At 36.8% G+C, this 22,445-nt stretch overlaps 1 protein-coding gene across 1 annotated transcript; it reads left to right on the forward strand.

The window, feature by feature from the left end:
• The first annotated feature begins 29 nt into the window (after positions 1-29).
• On the forward strand, positions 30-20,754 carry LOC110443785 (tRNA-dihydrouridine(20) synthase [NAD(P)+]-like). The gene is made up of 14 exons (XM_021488195.1): positions 30-375; positions 1,189-1,234; positions 2,203-2,294; positions 3,318-3,361; positions 4,049-4,109; positions 4,973-5,020; positions 5,998-6,063; positions 6,407-6,564; positions 7,321-7,486; positions 9,739-9,860; positions 10,417-10,569; positions 10,925-11,012; positions 11,208-11,281; positions 18,356-20,754. The coding sequence occupies exons 1-14, from the start codon at positions 256-258 to the stop codon at positions 18,771-18,773; spliced, it is 1,656 nt and encodes a 551-aa protein (XP_021343870.1). The 5' UTR covers positions 30-255; the 3' UTR covers positions 18,774-20,754.
• Positions 20,755-22,445: the final 1,691 nt, after the last annotated feature.

The following is a 22,445-nucleotide window of genomic DNA, read 5'->3' on the forward strand; positions in this document are numbered from 1 at the left end:
AACCGAGACACACTTGGCGAATTTCAAGCATAAGAATGATAATGCCATTCAAATTGGAAAATGGCTGCGCCCATGTCGATTAAAGTACATGATGCACTACACCTAAAGGAAGACGTGTATATCAGTGTTTATCCAAATGATTTGATGTAAATTGACATTGAGTTTCAAAATGATGTGGCAGAAAGACCATTGCTGTTTTTAACATAATTTTGAAATATAGATAACATTTTAAAAGTTTCATAACGCTTTTTGAAAATGACAAGTTTTGTCTCGGACTACTCCAACAAATTGATCTTGGCTCCCATGGTCAGGATTTCAACTCTTCCCATGAGACTGTTAGCATTGCGTTACGGAGCAGATATTGTTTACTGTGAGGTAACTATAATCGCGCAATTTCAATGTTACATCATTTTTTCACTTTAAAATGTATTAAGTTAGCTTTTCTTGTTTTTCTTGAGAAGTTTGAATTCATGTTGTTTAGGTACCAGGTCGTTTCGGTATTTCTGAAAGTCGTTTCGGTATTTCTGAAAGTCGTTTCGGTGTTTCTGAAAGTCGTTTCGGTACTTATGGAAAACACATTTTGGTACCAAGTTATAGTCAACGTCACCATTATTTCAATAATTTCTAAGTATAGCGGGACATATATATAACATGTATTAATAATAATTAATTAAGAATAATAATAATAATAAGAAAACACATAACAATAACAATAGGTATTTCCATCCAAAATGGAACGCCGTCACACTGAATACGCGTATCAGCCGAAGACATGATGAGTTTTTTGATAAATTTGATAGTGGAACCCTCATTTTTATGACAAGTTGGTGAATTCCCTCAACGTTGAGTTTCTCCTAAAGAGCTACTGATCCGATCTACTCAGCTGCTCAGTTAAACTACGAAAGCAAAAGTTATATAAACAACCAACAATAAATAACAAATGAGAAATATTTATTAACTAATAAAGGAAGTACCGAAACAACAATCAGAATTGTTGAAGTACCAAAACAACTTAAATACAAGTACCGAAGCGACTTACAAAAAGTACCGAAACATCTTCTTTTTGAAGTACCGAAACTACCAGGGACCGAAACGACCTACCCTGAGAAGTTTGAGTGTGAGTTTTTGCTTTAAAATTATTCCTTCATACAGGTTTTTACTTTTGCATTTGTCCTTTTTATTTTTCAGGAAGTGATTGATTTTAAAATACTTGCTACAACAAGATATGAAAACAGTAAGTAAGCTTGCTTCTCGTGCATATTACATACTGTAACAGGAAAGAAAATAGTGTGCTTCCACCGGGGATCGAACCCTCGATCTCCAGGTTCCTAGTCAGAAGCTCTACCAATGAGTTAAAGGAAAATTCCCTCTGGCTTGACACTAGAAGGCACCCTTAATCCTATGTACAATTAATGAGAAAGCTCACTGCATATTTCACCTAGTCTAGGTTCTTTTAAGAAGGCATACATGTAGAAGCGTTTATAGATGTGAGCATTTTATGGACCAATTTAGAAAGCTCACTCTATATTTTTACCTAGTCTGAGTCTTTTATGAAATAATATCTGTAGAAACTGTTTTAGATGTGATGAATAGTTTTATAGTTTAACTTGTAAGGATCTGCACATGTGATATTGTTGTTATATATTTATAATGTATATATGTAAGGCTCATAATATAATAGGAAAATGTATCAAAATACATTCTAAGTTAAATATTAGATATTTCACAATTGTAACACATGCATGCAAATCTTCAGGAAGACTTAATACTGTATATTAAAAGCAAAATGTTTTCTTCTGTGAAAAAATATCACAATAAAATATAAGTGTACGTAAACCGACTACACATACATGTATTTTTTAGGAGTTCCCCCCCCCCCACCCCTTGCATGTCTTGTGATGTCTCTCTCGGCCTTCATATGACCTATTAGCTGTTGCAAGGATGCCAAACCATGAACAAACAAAAGCAGTGGTACTCTTTACCTTAAAACTTCCTGGGTGAAAACTAAAAGGAGGTTATGTTAGGTGCCTTACTTGAGCCTTCTGTCATAAGAAAGATAAGCAAGTGAGGTTGTTTGATGTATCTAACAGCTTGTTTTACAGTTTAGTTGGTCATTACCATCACAAAAAGCATTTGAATGTCTGCGTTTATTTTTTCATTATTAATGTTTTAATTTGGATGTATAACACCTTTTCACTGCAGAAATACTTGGCACAGTTGAATACATCTCCTCTGATGAAACAGTTGTATTCAGAACCTGTCCAGAAGAAAAGGGAAAAGTGGTTTTTCAAATGGCAAGTGTTACAAAACGTTGTCTTTGCTGCTCGCAAACCTTCACAACTTTTAACCTTAGTCATATCAAAGAAACATTCACACTAACAGCCTTTTTTGTGGGTTTAATCTGAATATTAAACTTGTTTTTGATATTGTTAGAGAAAAATTTAGCATATTTTCCAGATTTTTCCAGAGTCATCCTAGGAAAATAACAAAAGTACATTTGAAAAAGAAATCCTTGTTTATTCTAGCTATAAATAGTATAATTAGTTAAATTATATTTTCATATTTTATTAATCAGAAGTTCATTATACACATATTTTACCCCAAGACAACTCAGTGATTGAAGTAAAGAGAGTTATGAATTGTGAAAACTGTTTATAACTTTTTTAACAATCTCAAAAACTGAGTATAGACTAACATAGTCCTATCTCCTTGAGAGTAAAATAGGAGATTTCAACCTGCGGGGAAGATTCTTAATATGTCAAACATGAGGCCGCTTAAATCCCAAACATGGATCAATACTGTATAACCTTACCTCTCAGCATATTGGACATTTATTTCTGTTACAAGTTCCTTCTAAGTAAAGTTAAAGAGAGAAACAGGAATATTTGTTTACCTTCTATCCATCCCCGGAATCATTATTAATAATTTTTGGGAAAATGTTCTGTCACCTTGATCTCATACAACGGCAATAGGGTTTTAGACCTATGTATGATAATAACCAGGAAGTAATATTAACACAATGGTTCTGTACTGAATAAAGAAATTTGTAAAGAAAATTTAAACCTATGTAAGGACTGTGTTCTGTATGTTCCTAAGATATGTGTATTAATAATTATATACATGTTTATCTTTCCTTTTGATCCTTTTTCATTTGAAAATAATTTTCAGAGTTGAAGGAAATAAGGTATCAATAAATAAAGCCTGATAAATATTTTGAGAGTCAACACTATATGAGATAACCCACTAAGAGTGTAATATTCTATTGATTCCCAGACATCTATGTGCTTGTGAATCATTCTATTATCCCTTTGTTACAGGGGACATCTGATGCACAAAGAGCCCTAAAGGCAGCCAAAAAAGTGTAAGTATTGAACTGTCACTTCTTCACCGTATTTGATACAAGTTAGACCAAAAATATCTTCTAAGCAAATTTAAAGGGGGCTTTATAGCATAATTGTTAAGTGTTAGCCTATAGCTAATGACCAAAGGGTCACAGGTATGAATTCTGCAGCCAGCAATGGTCATGTTCTTAAAAATGTTATGTTGGAAAAATACAGAGTCTTGTCTTAACTACTGTCAAATAAGGTAAATCTCAATACTTGGTTATAATAATTCCTATATATAGATATGTTAGTGTTGTGTTATCTTTCTCATTTTTTCATTGGTTTTTCTGTATATATGTAAGAAACAACATGTTTCAAATTCACAGTGTTAAATGCTTTATGGTTCATTTCAAGAGGGCATCCAGTTTAAAATGCGTCAAAGTTTCTGGTTAACACATGCTAACAAATTATCTTAATTATTATATAAAGTCAAACTACTAAATTGTAAATTTCTTTTTATAAAAAGTCTCTACAGAAAAAATGATAATGAATGTTTATGAGCAAACACTGAGTACCAAAATATTAAGGAAAACAGTTTACAAATGGTCTGTGATAAACTTGAGTCTGCTGTCTTGGTATCTGATACAATGTATAATGTATCAGTGTCTTGTTGGTATAAAGATCATCATAGTGATACTCTCTAAGTCATTACACTTTTTTTCCAGAGAAAATGATGTGTCTGCTATAGACATCAACATGGGCTGTCCTAAAGAATTCTCCATCAAGGTAAAATTAGTTAGGGATACAGCCAGTCTATATAAAGACTGTCAGAGGTAGAGATCACAACAATGTAATAGACATGTTGTTATCAATTAAAACATAATCACATAGATGGTGTTTATTGACAGGTTTTCAATTTCTATGACAATTTTATTTTACAATTTTATTTTACAATTTTACAATATGAATTATTTGTGATCTCCATTATTTTCAGTCTGTCATATGTCAGAGATATTTGTTGATCTCCATTATTTTCAGTCTGTCATATGTCAGAGATATTTGTAGATCTACCACATGTTCACACTACAGGTGTAACAGTGACGGGTGTACTATAGGATTTATTTTCAGTCTGTCATATGTCAGAGATATTTATAGATCTCCGACATGTTCACACCACAGGTGTAACAGTGACAGGTGTACTGTAGGTTTTATTTTCAGTCTGTCATATGTCAGAGATATTTGTAGATCTCCGACATGTTCACACTACAGGTATAACAGTGACAGGTGTACTATAGGTTTCACGGTAATGTAAATACTTGTTCATTATGTGAAATAACTCCAAAGACATGACTTTTTTGAGTTCAAAAAGGTAGGTGTGACTTTCTGTTGAAGACAAGAGATTTTTAGTCAAGATGGCAACATCTTTGATTTTAAAGGTGGCTAGAGAACATAAGTGCTTATAAATATTCATAACACTTCTCATTAATGTGATAAATATGATGTTCCTTTTCACATGATATGTATCAATCTTATTTACCATGTTTACTTTTTAGCATGGTAGAACTCCATTAAAATGAAAACCATAAAATGGAAGTGCATTTAAGATCCATAGCTGCTGGTAGACTACTGACCATGTGATTGTTTTCTAGGGAGGGATGGGTGCTGCCTTACTCACAAAACCTGACAAGGTGAAGGATGTAAGTATGAGAGATTAAAGATACAATACTGTTTTCCTCCACTTAAATTTATTCTTATCTATTTGAACCAATTTTCATGTAATAATATTATCGCACAAAGGATTGAATCACACAACTAAAAACAATTCAAATTGTTGTGGAACTGATGCTTCCAGTCAACGAGAACTGTCATGTGAATGAGGCCCAGGATATGGATCTTAATTTCTTGACAAGTTTTTAAATTTTAATCATATGTACCATGCCAGCTTCATTTAGAATCCACAATGTTGTATATTAATTTATTTAAAAGAGTTTCATGACCAGTAACATATTGACAGCTCACTGATATACTTGCTGTATTTTCAGCTCCTGACAACACTTGTTAACGGGCTCTCTATACCAGTAATATATTGACAGCTCACTGATATACTTGCTGTATTTTCAGCTCCTGACAACACTTGTTAACGGGCTCTCTATAACAGTAACATATTGACAGCTCACTGATATAATTGCTGTATTTTCAGATCCTGACAGCACTTGTTAACGGGCTCTCTATAACAGTAACATATTGACAGCTCACTGAAATATTTGCTGTATTTTCAGATACTGACAACACTTGTTAACGGGCTCTCTATACCAGTAAAATATTGACAGCTCACTGATATACTTGCTGTATTTTCAGATCCTGACAGCACTTGTTAACGGGCTCTCTATAACAGTAACATATTGACAGCTCACTGATATACTTGCTGTATTTTCAGCTCCTGACAACACTTGTTAACGGGCTCTCTATACCAGTAACATATTAACAGCTCACTGATATACTTGCTGTATTTTCAGATCCTGACAGCACTTGTTAACGGGCTCTCTATACCAGTAAAATATTGACAGCTCACTGATATACTTGCTGTATTTTCAGCTCCTGACAACACTTGTTAACGGGCTCTCTATAACAGTAACATATTGACAGCTCACTGATATAATTGCTGTATTTTCAGATCCTGACAACACTTGTTAACGGGCTCTCTATACCAGTAACCTGTAAAATCCGACTGTTACCAAAGGTAGGTTCAGTTACCTGATATGGGGATGGCATCATAATGAGCAATGCAAATGCAGCTCATTAAGTTGCTTCTGAGGGGTATTTCTTCATTCCTCGACCTACAATGATGTACTTTGAGTATTCAATACAAAACAGATGTTCAATATTTGCCTTGGAGCCGGTTTCTCTGCTAAAAATAAATTAATTTTGGCTATGTTGTCACATTATTGTAACAGTAAAGGAGATCTTCATTAATTTGGACCCTCTGCAAATGTGGCAATGTTGAGTCATAAACAACACAAACTATTTCTGTAAGCAATGCTGCTCCGAGTACCTTTGCAGGTCTGTGTTCTATCTGTTGGCAGCTAGAGGACACCCTAGCTCTGGTGAAGATGATTGAGGGCACTGGTGTGGCAGCCATCGCCGTACACGGGCGATTAAAGGAGGAGAGACCCCGCCACAAAAACCGCAACCACATCATCAAAATAATCGCAGAGAGTGTCAACATTCCTGTCATAGCCAAGTAAGGGAACATTTCAGTTATAGCAAAGACGGTCAGTGTTTCTGTTATAGCCAACTGGGTCAACATTCCTGTCATAGCCAAGTAAGGGAACATTTCAGTTATAGCCAAGTAAGGGAACATTTCAGTTATAGCCAAGTAGGTCAGTGTTGTCAGAGCCAAATATTAAAGTAAGCTTTCCTGTTATAGGCAATTAGCTAAATAAGTCCAGCTCCACTCAAGGTTAAGTAGATATAGGTTGACACTCCATCCATAGCCCAGTAAGTCAACACCTACTGGTAGTCATGCTCATGACGGTTTGTCATTTCCATCTTTCTAAATATGTGAAAAGTTCAGTCATAGCTAAGTAGGTCAATGGTGCAGTCATGATGAAATAGATCAACAGTGTGACTTGTCTTGGACAAATAGTCTTTGTAGAGTGTAATTTATATCATAGATAATTTGATGATCTCTGTAGACACAAAAATATATCCATTTATGTTTTCATTTGGAAAAATAGATATACCGGTAATCATCATAAGTTTGTTTATTATGGAGGGATATATAACTTGGAATTAAAAAATGTTGGGAAAATACTTATCTCAGGCTGAAACAGTGTTTTTCAATTATTTTTCCGACATTTATTCCACCCCCTTTATATATTCTATCTGAACATTTGTTGATTATTTGATAAATAATCCCACTCCTGATGTGTATATAAGGATGAATATAAAAAAGTAAACATTAATTGCACAAATTCTTTTTTTCTTTTTGCATCAGTGGGGGATCCAAAGAGATGCGTACTTACGATGCCATAGCCACCTTTCTACAGGAGACAGGATGTACGTCGACCATGATAGCACGTCAGGCGGAGTGGAACCCCACCATCTTCAGGAAGGAAGGCAAGCTGCCCCTGTTAGATGTGTGTAAGGAATATGTCACAGTGGTGAGTTATATATAGGTTATGATTTAGAGTTATCTCCACTTAGTATGAACATGCCTCAGACAACAGTTATTGCTTCCGATTCATTGTACAGGAATGTAGTGTATTCATCCATTTTAGGCTTGTTCTTAATGAGGTTTTATTCCTTTCATGTGAATAGAATTAAAGTATATGTCATACCAAAATGAAGCATGATCTTTTCCCCCTTATATTAACGTAGTCGATTAAATTTGTGTAAAATTGATTTTGGCAGAAGGATATGGTAAGTTGTTGGGCCCCTGAGCATGAATCTCGGGGTCTATTCATGGTACAACGGGATTATGTTTACACAATTCAAATTATCTTTAAAAAACACCAGTCATGAATAGTTTTCCAGCTCACCACAAATGTGTCTTTGATAGCTGAACAAAATTAATGAAGGTCAGGTCTCGAGCAAAACGACATAACATTGTTTAAAGGGTTTTGCTTTGGTAAGAACATATATGGAAATTAATTGTGGTCTGAGGCCTGCATTACTGCCTCAGCCTAACCTTTTTTCTGTTATAAACTCTCCTGTTTATCTATGACCTATAAAATTTCAAATTTCAAATTTAAGAAATGTTGGAGTTGGAGCAAAATTCATTTTTACACTGTCCAAATCAAGTTTTGATAATGTGAACAGAAATGTTGTTAAAAGATGCTTGAATAAAATCTAATTCCTTGCATTAATAAAAATATCATTGCAAATTTTAATGATTTGAAAGTTATAGCGGTGCTAAAGTGTTTTTATTGAGGAAAGAGGCCAGAACCAAATTAATTAAAACCTGATAATCTTCAAAACTTTATTTTTTTATTTTTAAAAGCTTAAAGTTCAAAACCGAAATTACGTTTATGGGTTTTCCTGTCAGTGCATGATAGGTCCAGGTTTATGGTTTACCAGTAACTGGTTTGCCTGTTGTTTGTGTCGTAGGCCCTGGTTTCCCCAGTATATTACTTGTGTATCTGTCATTTGTGTATTGTATACTCTTGTTTGTGTGTGTATTACTACTCTAGCTTACCTGTTGGTTGTGTGTCAGTCCCTGGTTTCTGTGTGTATTACTGGCTTGCCTGTTTGTTGTGTGTCAGTCCCTGGTTTCTGTGTGTATTACTGGCATACCTGTTTGTTGTGTGTCAGTCCCTGGTTCTGTGTGTATAACTGACTTGCCGTCTGTGTGATGTAGCCTCTGATTACCTTGTGTGTATCTGAGTGGTCTGTTCTGTGGTTTGTGTGTCAGTCCATGGTTCTGTCTGTATAACTGTCTTGCCCCCTGTGTGCTGTAGCCTCTGATTTCCTTGTGTGTATCTGAGTGAGCTGTACTGTGGTTTGTGTGTCAGCCCCTGGTTCTGTGTGTATAACTGACTTGCCGTCTGTGTGATGTAGCCTCTGATTACCTTGTGTGTATCTGAGTGATCTGTACAATGGTTTGTGTGTCAGTCCCTGGTTCTGTGTGTATAGTTGACTTGCCTCCTGTGTGATGTAGCCTCTGATTACCTTGTGTGTATCTGAGGGATCTGTACTGTGGTTTGTGTGTCAGTCCCTGGTTCTGAGTGTCTACCTGACTTGCCTCCTGTGTGATGTAGCCTCTGATTGCCTTGTGTGTATCTGAGTGGTCTGTACAGTGGTTTGTGTGTCAGTCCCTGGTTCTGAGTGTCTACCTGACTTGCCTCCTGTGTGATGTAGCCTCTGGTTACCTTGTGTGTATCTGAGAGGTCTGTACAGTGGTTTGTGGGTTAGTCCCTGGTTCTGTGTGTATAACTGACTGGCCTCCTGTGTGATGTAGCCTCTGATTGCCTTGTGTGTATCTGAGTGGTCTGTACTCTGGTTTGTGTGTCAGTCCCTGGTTCTGAGTGTCTACCTGACTTGCCTCCTGTGTGATGTAGCCTCTGATTTCCTTGTGTGTATCTGAGTGATCTGTACTGTGGTTTGTGTGTCAGTCCATGGTTCTGTGTGTATAACTGGTTTGCCTCCTGTGTGATGTAGCCTCTGATTACCTTGTGTATATCTGAGTGGCCTGTACTGTGGTTTGTGTGTCAGTCCATGGTTCTGTGTGTATAACTGACTTGCCTCCTGTGTGATGTAGCCTCTGATTACCTTGTGTGGTTCTGAGTGGTCTGTACTGTGTTTTGTGTGTCAGTCCCTGGTTCTGTGTGTATAACTGACTTGCCGTCTGTGTTATGTAGCCTCTGATTACCTTGTGTGTATATGAGTGGTCTTTACAGTGGTTTGCGTGTTGTAGGCCCTGCAGTACAACAATGTCCACACAAACATCAAGTACTGTGTACTCAACATGATGCATGAGGACATGGACCTGGAGGAAGGGCAAAGGATGCTGGCAACAGCATCTCAGGAGGATATCAGGTAAGGGACAGTGTCAAAGGTCAAATACACACTATATCACCCAAGTGAAGGGGTTGTCTCAAAGGTCAGTATGGATGCCATTAGGTAGGGGCTGTCTCAGGGGTTAATACAAAAACCATATGTTCAATTCAAGCACTAAGGTAGGGATTGTCTCCAACAGACACTGTTAAGATGTAGATAGGGGGTTGGTCTATAGGTCAATAGAGACACTCATTAGGTAGTTGTCAGAGGGCTGTCTCAAGGTCAATACAACGGAGAAGTGATTTTATATCATTGTATAAAGCATATTTGATATCCCATTATTAAACCAAGAATTGTATGTATAGATCCGGCAATCGAACCCCGGCGCCTTGGTGAAAGGCAAGTGCGCTATCCACTGCACCACCCGACCACCCCATATGTATCCTTCATGCTTTCCAGGACAAGACCCTTTTCAAGTAAACTTAATTCAGGTTTTTACTTTTGGTAAGGTCATTGGGGTCAGTGGAGAAATTCCTTCTGTATGTAATTAGTAAATATTGTCACTCATTTTAGAATTGTTTAATGTTTTTGTCAGTGACATTTGGGGCCTCAGACAATACTTCCAGGATTTGAAGGCGTCTTGGAAGAAGAAGGAAATGGAACTCTTCAATACCAAGATAGAGATAACAGTCACGAATACACAAGATGGTGCTGTTGAATCTGTTGAAATGCCAGTTCGTTACCTTAAGTAAGTTGTAAAATAAAAAAAGGTTTAAATCTTTCGTATTATGTGAAAAAGATATTTTTATCACATTTTCTAAAGCCCAAATAAGTTAATATTTCTTGGAACTATTTCCCAATCTATAGGCAAGGCAGATCTTCCTTGATTGTTTTAATTTTTCAATCCTATAATAGCAAGCAGGAATTTGATCAATTGCGTGAATTTTGTTAAATGGAGTTTGGATTATTTTTAGCACACGTAGATCAGTTAAAGTGACAGGTTATTTTTCATTGCTGTGAATTCGCGATTAAAAAATATGAAATTTGTAAAAAGAACCACTTTTGTCAAACCCATAATGCATTTCCTTGATGATGTCATGTAGGAAGGATTATCCATTGGGGATCAGTGCCAAACAAAGGGTGTTTGAGTGGACTAGGCGGAAGAAATTACCACGTCCAGATTACAAAACTGTAAGTTCTGAATTAAAACTAAAATGAGAATACAAAAGTTGACATGTACATGTGAAAAAAGAGAAGACAATTGTCTGAAGATATTAAGGAAAAATGGAGTTTGAATTACCTGTGATGTCTTATTTTGGATAGTAGATTATGTAGAAGCAAATGTTTAATATGAACCCCTGCTATAAGTTCTGATCTGTTGTCTAGGTGGAGAGAGAAGGAGATCGCTACTTCATGAGTGTGGTGACCCTAGGAAGCATCAAGTACAAAAGCTCTTTCTGGTAATACATTTTTTCATATTTGAGAATTACTTAACAAGAGTCACTATTACCTAAAAAAATTGCTAAAACCCTTCATTTCACCATTATGGTAAAGTGAAGGGTCCCTGCCCCACCCTAAATTTCTCTACCCCAGACTTTATTTTTTGTGATTTTCATATTCAGGACATCAAATTATGTAATCTAAACCAGATTTGATCTAAAAATGTCAAATAGAAAAAAAATGCTAAAACCCTTCTTTTCACCATTATTGTAAAGTGAAGCGCCCTTGCCCCACCCTAAATTTCTCTACCCCAGACATAATTTTTGTGATTTTCATATTCAGGACATCAAACTGATGTAAAGTAAAACAGGTTTGGTTTTAAAAAGGTCAAAAAGAAAACAAATGCCATAAACCCTTCATTTCACCATTATGGTAAAGTGAATCGGCCCTGCCCCACCCTAAATTTCTCTACCCAAGACTTAAGTTTTGTGATTTTCATATTCAACACATCAAACTTATGTAAAGTAAAACAGATTTGGTTTAAAAAAATCAAATAGAAAAAAAAATGCTAAAACCCTTCATTTTACCATTATGGTAAAGTGAAGCACCCCTGCCCCACCCTGATTTTCTCTACCCCAGACTTAATTTTTGTGATTTTCATATTCAGGACATCAAACTGATGTAATCTAAACCAGATTTGGTCTGAAAGAGTCAGATAAAAAAAATTACTAAAACCCTTTATTTCACCATTATGGTAAAGTGAATCGGCTCTGCCCCACCATAGATTTCTCTACCCCATGTAGCAGTATACAGTAGAGGGTTGTGGCCATGGGTGATATTTTTGTTAAATGGCTACCCCCTGTATAATGATATGTAAAAAAAATATAAAAATAAAACTACTAAAATTGGTATAAGCATGATGAAGTGGGCTATGTGAGCTTCACATTTGTAAAAAAGAAAGAAGATATTTTTGGTTCGAGAATAAAATTTTGGCCATAATCCGAAAGGGGGCGTACACATGAAAAGCTAGCTTTACAGGAGGTAAAATTTTGACAACAGCACACGGCGCAAAATTGCAAAAAATCAAGTTTTACAATTTTACTGCGACCCAGATAATTCTGCAACCAGGTAGGTAATCTTTAATTTCAGACAGAGCTTAGGAAAAAAATTACTACTTGCGGGGCTCAAATTTTGGGTTAAAAATAGCATTTTTTGGCATTTTTTGGTAATTTTTGATGTGGTAACCATGGTTTTCACATAAGTGACATACATAGAAAAAAGAGGTTTATTCACTTCTCAGTGCTTTATATCTATTGTAAATGTAATGCAGTTTACAAATATATATATACATGTATACATGTGTTGTGTAGGGTAAATCCGCTGTGTTTACATTTCCTCGACATGTGCCTTGTTTATCAGAGTCGGGCCATTTCTTCTGTATACTGCTACCCCAGACATAATTTCTGTGGTTTTCAGACACAATACATCAAGTTTAAGTAAACTTAAAGAGAATGAATTGAAAAAAGTGTGTCAGAATAGAAATCGATGGAACCCTTCATTTCACCATGGGGCGGGGCGGTTCGTATTACAATAATGGTAATATAAACTGCGGTTCATTTCACCATGCTTCACAATACCATGCTACACCGGCCCCATCATCACATACCATATCAGAAAGCGTGTTTATCACAGTAGCTGTGTTATTTGTTACATGGTTTGAGAGTTGTGAAACACACTTAAGTAATGGTATGAACAAAGAAATTCTGAACTTTACATAAATATCTTCTGTTAAATCAGAAACAGATAACTGTCAGCGTTATAAAATCAAAAACGAATAACTGTCAGAGTTATACAACTAGTGTGTGATAGTCATAGGAACTGTCATGTAGCCAACAGTAAGATTTAATGACCATCACTTGCTGTGTTATTTATGCTGCCTTTTTGATAAACTATAAGGTATAATACATTGATTTACACCTTTTTATAGCTCACTTGGCCCAATCTTCAAATGACTTCTTTTGAAAAACCAAAAGGCCCAAGGTACTGATATTGGGCCTGTAGCATGCTGGGATGAAGGGCTACCAAGTTTATTCAAATGAATGACCTTGACCCACTTTCAAGGTCACAGGAGTCAAATGTTGTAAAATCTTCAAACCACTTCTCAATAACCAAAAGGCCCAGGGTACTGATATTGGGCTTGTAGCATGCTGGGATGAAGGACTACCAAGTTTGTTCAAATGAACGACCTTGACCCACTTTCAACCTAATGTCCTTGTTCGACATTCAAGGTCACAGGCGTCATATGTTTAAATCTTTTAATAGGTTCTTAATAGAATCAAACACTGATATTCTGCCTGTAGCTGTATTTTAGTCCAATTTTAAGATTAGACTAAAATAGCAGGCCTATTGGGCCTCTTGTTAGCTCACCTGCTCCGAAGGACCATAGTGAGCTTATGCCGTGGTGCAGCATCCGTAGTTTGTCTGTCATCAACTTTTTCTTTAGGTAGCAGTGTACAGTAGAGGGTTGTGGCCATGGGTGATATTTTTTGTTAAATGGTTAACCCCTGTATAATGATATGTAAAAAAAATATAAAAATAAAACTACTAAAATTGGTATAAGCATGATGAAGTGGGCTATGTGAGCTTCACATTTAAAAAAAAAAAAAAANGGTAATCTTTAATTTCAGACAGAGCTTAGGAAAAAAATTACTACTTGCGGGGGTCAAATTTTGGGTTAAAAATAGCATTTTTTGGCATTTTTTGGTAATTTTTGATGTGGTAACCATGGTTTTCACACAAGTGACATACATAGAAAAAAGAGGTTTATACACTTCTCAGTGCTTTATATGTATTGTAAATGTAATGCAGTTTACAAATATATATACATGTATACATGTGTTGTGTAGGGTAAAACCGCTGTGTTTACATTTCCTCGACATGTGCCTTGTTTATCAGAGTCGGGCCATTTCTACTGTATTCTGCTACCATATACACATAGAACTTGATTTTTTCTGAAAAAATCCCTTTTTATGCTTGATTCAGCTTCACTTTCATTCATTAATACTTAAAACTACTCAAAAACGCCAAAAAACCCGTTACATAGATAGGTCTATATATAGGTCATTAGCCTGTTACCTGTGGATGTATAAAGAGAGGTAACTCGCGCTTTCACAGGCACTTGTGAAATTCTGCAATTCATCACATATGTGTCAATTATGTTATTGGTAAAGTTGATACCAAACATCAAATAGTTCACAGGCTATCTCCTGATGCATTCATACTAGATTTCAGTCTGTTTCACTCAGTTCAGCACCCGGTAGCCATGGTTACTAATACATAAAGTTGTATTTATTGAAAATGGGTAAAAATGGGTAAAATATCTGTTTTCATTTTAATTACACTATTTTAGATGTTTTTTTCCACTTGATTCAGCATACAGATGAAATAAGCAAAGTCAGTAATGTCAATAAATTTTATTTCCATAATTACAGCTGAAGAAAATCTTTTTTTTCTAGCGAAATATGTTAAATGAACAATTTCTGAGGGTCACTGTCAATTCTAGGCGAGGAAAGTAAATAACGGTTGCTATGGTGGCACTTGTCTGATTTCTCAGAATATCTTACATTTCTGTGCTGTTCATCGGTTACGGGAAGTGTGTCTGTTGCTAGTTTGTTGTTGAGATGGGTTTCCTAGTGTTCAATATTTTGATATCAGTGATCCTCGATGATGTCATAGATGCCCATTGATGACGTCATAGTTATGATGACATCACAGTTACTATGACGTCATCAAACAAGACAGTAACATCATAGTATCACTGTACTGTTTGTTTTCTACATGCACATGATCTCAAGGCATCATATTTCACCCAAAAAGAAATTTTATTCATGAAAACTACAAACCTATTCAAGTTTTCATTTTTCAGATTACCTCCCTTTGTTGGTAGTTTGAGAGCAGAATTGGTAAATACACTTTTCAGGAGAATTCATATTACTCGGTCACTATTAAAGTGAGAAAGGAAACGGATACATCATTGTGTTCATTGTCGCATTTTCCAGACATTTAAAAGGTTTTGATTAAATTTTGGGGAAAAAAAAGTGATGTATAAGGTAGCAGAGTACAGTAGAGGGTTGTGGCCATGGGTGATATTTTTGTTAAATGGCTAACCCCTGTATAATGATATGTAAAAAAAATATAAAAATAAAACTGTACTAAAATTGGTATAAGCATGATGAAGTGGGCTATGTGAGCTTCACATTTGTAAAAAAGAAAGAAGATTTCTTTGGTTCGAGAATAAAATTTTGGCCATAATACGAAAGGGTGCGTACACATGAAAAGCTAGCTTTACAGGAGGTAAAATTTTGACAACAGCACACGACGCAAAATTGCAAAAAATCAAGTTCTACAATTTTACTGCGACCCAGATAATTCTGCAACCAGGTAGGTAATCTTTAATTTCAGACAGAGCTTAGGAAAAAAATTACTACTTGCGGGGGTCAAATTTTGGGTTAAAAATAGCATTTTTTGGCATTTTTTGGTAATTTTTGATGTGGTAACCATGGTTTTCACATAAGTGACATACATAGAAAAAAGAGGTTTATACACTTCTCAGTGCTTTATATCTATTGTAAATGTAATGCAGTTTACAAATATATATACATGTATACATGTGTTGTGTAGGGTAAACCCGCTGTGTTTACATTTCCTCAACATGTGCCTTGTTTATCAGAGTCGGGCCATTTCTACTGTATTCTGCTACCATACCCTGGCCTCCGTCGTCCGTCATCTGTACGTCATCAATTTCTTTGAACGACTTCTTCTTCTTAACCATTGATTGGAATTTGACTTAATTTGACTGGAAGTATCCCTAGGTAGTGAGGATTCAAAATTGTACAAATGGTGGGACTGACCCCCCCCAGGGGGCTGAGGGACAGGGCCAAAAGGGGGCAATTTGGCTATATATTACTTTAAGCGACCTCTTCTCCGGAACTAAAAGATGGATATCAACCATATTTGACTGGAAGCATCCCCTAGGTGGTGAGGATTCAAAATTGTACAAATGGTGGAACTGACTTCCCAGGGGACTGAGGGGTGGGGCCAAAAGGGGGCAATTTGGCTATATATTACTTTAAGCGACCTCTTCTCCGGAACTATGAGATGGATAACAACCATATTTTACTGGAAGCATCCCTAGGTTGTGGGAAATCAAAATTTGACAAATGGTAGGGTTGACTCCCCCAGGGGGCTGAGGCGCGGGGCCTAAAGGGGGCAATTTGACTATATTGCTATAAGCGACTTCTTCTCTGGAACTAATAGATGGATATCAACCATATTTGACTTGAAGCATCCCTAGGTGGTGGTGGTTCAAAATTGTACAAATGGTGGGGCTGCCCCCCCCCCCTGGGGGCTGAGGGGTGGGGCCAAAAGGGGGCAATTTGTCTATATTGCTTTAAATATCGATCATATTTGGTAGGAAGCATTCAGCATTCATGGGAGGCAGGGATTGAAAATTTTACAAATGGTGGGGCTGACCCCCCTCGGGCTCAGTGGTGGAGCCAAAAATAGTTTATTACTTGGGAATGGTCGAGATACCGACCGTTTAACCATATATACAATTGCTGAGTATAAATAGAAGAAAGCACATTTGCTTCCAGGATGGCCCTATGGTCTGGCCCCATCCTTGGAGACATAGTCCTTGGGTCATAACTTTGAAACGGTTAAGATTCCCACCCCAAAACTATATATACAAATGCTGGGCATAAAGAGGAATGCAGTCATGATATTAGAATAGACCTTGGGGTCTAACCGAACCCCTAGGGACCTAGTTTCTTAGTCACAGCTTGGAAACAGTTGAGATCCCTACCCTATAACCATATATACAATTGATGAGTACAAAGAGATGCACATATGCTTCCAGGATGGCCTTAGGGTCTGCCCCACCCTTGGAGACTTAAACCCTGGGTCATAACTTCAAAACGGTTGAGATCCCCACCCCAAAACTATAAATACAAATGTTGGGCATAAAGAGATTAATGCAGTTATGATATTAGAATTTATCCTAGGGTCTGCCCAACCTTTGCAGACTTAGCTCCTGGGTCATAACTTTGAAACGGTTGAGATCCCCAACCCAAAACTATGAATACAAATGCTGGGCAAAGAGAGACGAATGCAGTTATGATATTAGAATTGATCCTGAGGTCTGGCCACAACCCTATGGACCTAGTTTCTGAGTCACAGCTTGGAAACAGTTGAGATCCCCACCCCATAACCATACATAAATTGCTGGGCATGAACAATCTAATACAGATATCAAAAAGAATTGGCTTTGGGGTCTGGCATATTCCCTTGGATCTCAATTGGAGAATATTTTGCCATGATTGCTTGGAGATCCAGGTGAGCGATACGAGCCCTCTGGGCCTCTTGTCATTGCTCTAGCACATTCATTTCCAAACGGAATTATAGCAATTTGTTTTACAAAGGTCAAGTTAAGAATACTTCAAATGATGTTACATTTTAGGGCTCCCAAAGTCAAGGTCTCTGTTACTATTGATAGAAATTTGTCAAACAATGACACTTATCGCCCAACCCATCTGTCCAGGGGTATTATAGAGCCTATGGTTTACAGTTCTAGCTCATTTAGAAGCTTTTAATTCATAACAATCAAAGCTTTGATAATAATGCTTAAAACATCGAGGATCAGTTGGCGCCTTAAGGGTTGAGTGCTAGGTCTGCAAATGATATGCATACCTCGCCAGTACGATGCTTACAATACAATATGTCATGGACTTCAATAGTGCATATTATCGAAAAAATATTTTTGTATATTTTCTAGTACTTTTGGGTATGACTGCATAGTGGACTGCATAGTGAACCACATCTTTGCTGAAAAAATGTATTGATAATTTAAGTACTGTTAGTGTATCGTGATACAGGCAAACAAAAGAGTTTGATGCGATACACAAGAAAGTATCGTGATACGATACAATATGATAGATTGTTGCAGCCCTGTAAGGCTATTGAGTACACATTTCATTAAATGTTACATTTATACATATTGTATATATAATACATGTACACTACTTTTATTTCCACAGGGAAAAGTCTAAAAGTATCGCAGAACAGAACGCTGCAATCGTGGCATCAATAGTGTTAGATATCGATGACGGTCGTAAACCAGGATCCTCCGAAATGACGGAAGCAGTTGTTGCCAAGTGGAGAGAACTCTATCGAGTGAAAATTTCATGGGATAATATCTCACAGAAAAAAAATGAATCTTCTTCTTCTCTTTGTGACCAAAACCATAGAGTGAGTGAAGATATTCTTGGATGCAAGATTTATGTATTACAGAGGAAACACAAGATTTCAGAAACTGACAATGTGACAGATTTGAATGGGATAGGAAGTAAAAGAAAATGTGATGATTTTGAGGAGGGTGGTGAACAGAACAGTCAGAATGATAATGAGGACAGCCAATCAGAACAGGTGTCTGATAATAAGAAAGAACCCGGTTAATTTTCTGAAAGAAATTAGGCTTGTGTCATTATTGTAACATGTTCATGGGGTCTAATTTAAAGGTTGTTGATTAATAATAAAAAACAGTACGATTATATTACTGTACACTGTAGTTTTAATAATTGATGATATTCTGTACCTGATGTTAAAACACAGTTGTGACATCATCCTTTGTAATCATTATACATTATGTAGTATAATATATGGGCCTCGATCAGGCTGTCCTCTCACAGAATAGACAGTGTTCGGCCATTCTCCTTTACATAAAGATATACTGTAACTCAGGGGCATAGCTAGGCCCATCGATATGTGTAAGCCCAGGAAATGACTTTTAAGATTTGACGAAGCATTGTTATCCGAGACAGTTATTTAGCGACATATTTTAGTGTCAAATGCGCTGAAATGTTATAAAGGTCTGTACTACGTTGTCCGTATTTATAGAAATTTCTCTGTGGACATGTAGCATTGCTAGCGGGGAAAGACGGTCTTGGTTTGTCTTGGTACTATTCATTAAAAACTATAAAGTGAAACCGACTTCCGCTAAACTCAAGTCATATATAGAATCAATTACTTTTCTCATCATGCTTTTAGACATTGCTTATCAGATGCCTTTTGAGTACGTTAATAAAAGCAGCTCATAAAATTTAATGAATTAGTCCCACCCCTCTCAAAACAGAAGGAGAAAAATATATAATTAAAAATTCTATAAGTTATATAGAGGTTCCCTTTTTCTCCCATAATGTTCATATTTTATCTGGAAATCCATATGTTTCCCTTGAAAGTACACTATGCATGCATCCGATGGTGGAAACAATTGCCGTGAATCATGACGTCAAAATGGAAGATGACGTTACAAAGCATTGTTACGTGACGTCATAAGTAAAAAATTGACCAATGAAATCACGTCCAGGGTGTTACTCACTAGTGGTTAACCAAAAATGTTTACCAACTCCTAGCATGTTTATCCAATGAATCAAGAGTGAGGAAATATATAGTGATTGTGGGAGAAAAGTATATAAATCCCGACCAATCTACCCTATTTTTTCAGTCATGCTACCAGAAGTTTGTTTTCTATCTAACCAGTCTAAATACCATGGCGGAGAAGGTCTGGGTCCCACTTTTTTTACAATAATGCTAATTCATATTTTCCTTTTGAGAATATATAAGAAGTCTTCCTCAGATCATCGACAATATCGTTAAACCCAAAACTGTCTTAACTACATTGAAGGAAATTAAAACGTGTCCAGGCCCTGTCACTGAGACGGTGTCATCAATAGATTGTGGACAGCTTGTTCTGAATTGATTTTTTGCTCAGATTTAAATCCCATGTCAATGTACAATAGTCCTTGCTGGAGTGTCTTTCTTGGATTTGGGGGGTCCAAGCACGTGCTTTGCTGTGTGCTGCTTGGGCCTGCGGATGGACTTGTTAGATTATCAGCAATATTTGCATGTACCAGGTTTTTAGTAACCGACGTCGTGGCAGGGATTGTGTCACCTTTTGAATCAGTATTACATGATTTTGGATTGAAGAAGGTATATATCTTCTTTGAAATATTGGAAGCCTTCTTCATTTTGAAAATTAACTTCTGTCAACATACTATAACACCAAAAATGTAGTATTATAAGTATTTAGTAAATAATTAATACAAAGGTCAATTAAGGTATTATCCTGATAACTTGGTATCATCTTTTGTTTTGTTTCATTGGCTACTTTTTTGACAAATGGCACACACTGATTTTTTATGTGTAAGCCTGGCTTTTCTTTTTTATGGACGCTACAGCACCCCTGCTGTTCTACAAAGTTTGAGTTAGATACAATATTGACATCGATAATTCACTACACAAGACATATGATTCAATGCTTTATTCAGCATCTTCATCTTGAATTTTCCAGTGCATTTAACATTGGTACATTAATTACATAGGCTTGTAAGGCAGACATACTAATAAACTTATATCCAGATGCTTTGGAATTTGCTGATGTTGGAATTTGTTGGAATTATAAGTGAATGATAAAACAAATGTCGAAGTGTCAAATTGACCTAGAATTTTTTTTACTACTGATTGGAAGAATCATCCATTTAATTTCCGGTGTACAACTTATGTCCTGTGTAAACCAGATGCCCAGTTACAGCCTTTTAGACAGATGTGTAGTAAAATAGGAAATGTTTGTAAAATATGTGTATTTCCTCACTGTGTTCTGGTGGATACGAAACTACTGGTTAACACAAAATCTAACTAAGAAATGGAGCTAAATGCAAAACAGCTGTCTACCTACAATGTCTCAGGACAGTTGTCAATTTACAATGTCTCAGGACAGTTGTCAATTTACAATGTCTCAGGACAGTTGTCAATTTACGATGTCTGAGAACAGCTGTTTTAATCTATCAGATAAGTTGACTGGCTACAACCTCACAAGAGTTGCTTTGGTAACAACCTCTCATGACAGTTGTCTTGGTTACAACCTCCCATGACCGTTGTGTTGGCACCAACCTCCCATGACAGTTGTCTTGGTTAAAACCTCACAACAATTGTGTTGGATACAGCCTGCTATAACAGTTGTCTTGGTTACAACCTCACAACAGTTGCGTTGGTAACAACCTCACAACAGTTGTGTTGGTAACAACCTCCTATAACAGTTGTCTTGGTTACAACCTCACAACAGTTGTCCTGGTTACAACCTCACAACAGTTGTGTTGGTAACAACCCCACAACAGTTGTGCTGGTGACAACCTCACAGCAGTTGTATTAGAAACAACCTCCTATGCCAGTTGCGTTGGTAACAACCCCACAACAGTTGCGTTGGTGACAACCTCACAACAGTTGTGTTGGTGACATCCTCACAACAGTTGTATTGGTAACAACCTCCTATGCCAGTTGCGTTGGTAACAACCTCACAACAGTTGTGTTGGTGACATCCTCCCATGGCAGTTGTCTTGATTGCAACCTCACAACAGTTGCGTTGGTAACAACATCCTATAACAGTTTTCTTGATCGCAACCTCACAACAGTTGTCTTGATTACAACGTCTAAGGACAGTTGTCTTGATTACAACATCTAAGGACAGTTGTCTTGATTACAACGTCTAAGGACAGTTGTCTGATTACACCGTCTAAGGACAGTTGTCTGATTCCAACGTCTAAGGACAGTTGTCTGATTATAACATCTAAGGACAGATGTCTGATTCCAACGTCTAAGGACAGTTGTCTGATTCCAACGTCTAAAGACAGTTGTCTGATTCCAACGTCTAAGGACAGTTGTCTGATTCCAACGTCTAAGGACAGATGTCTGATTACAACGTCTAAGGACAGTTGTCTGATTCCAACGTCCAAGGACAGTTGCCTGATTCCAACGTCTAAGGACAGTTGTCTGATTACAACGTCTAAGGACAGATGTCTGATTATAACGTCTAAGGACATTTGTCTTATTCCAACGTCTAAGGACATTTGTCTTATTCCAACGTCTAAGGACAGTTGTCTGATTACAACGACTAAGGACAGTTGTCTGATTCCAACGACTAAGGACAGTTGTCTGATTCCAACGTCTTAGGACAGTTGTCTTATTCCAACGTCCAAGGACAGTTGTCTGATTCCAACGTCTAGGGACAGTTGTCTGATTACAACGTCTAAGGACAGTTGTCTGATTATAACGTCCAAGGACAGTTGTCTGATT

This window comes from Mizuhopecten yessoensis, unplaced genomic scaffold, assembly GCF_002113885.1.
Source record: "Mizuhopecten yessoensis strain PY_sf001 unplaced genomic scaffold, ASM211388v2 scaffold716359, whole genome shotgun sequence".
Taxonomy (NCBI): domain Eukaryota; kingdom Metazoa; phylum Mollusca; class Bivalvia; order Pectinida; family Pectinidae; genus Mizuhopecten; species Mizuhopecten yessoensis.

Coding starts and splice junctions, on each gene's coding strand:
- LOC110443785 (XM_021488195.1), top strand. CDS start 256: ATGACAAGTTTTGTCTCGGACTACTCCAACAAATTGATCTTGGCTCCC. Junction 6,064..6,406: donor AAATCCGACTGTTACCAAAG/GTAGGTTCAGTT, acceptor ATCTGTTGGCAG/CTAGAGGACACCCTAGCTCT. Junction 6,565..7,320: donor AACATTCCTGTCATAGCCAA/GTAAGGGAACAT, acceptor TTTTTGCATCAG/TGGGGGATCCAAAGAGATGC.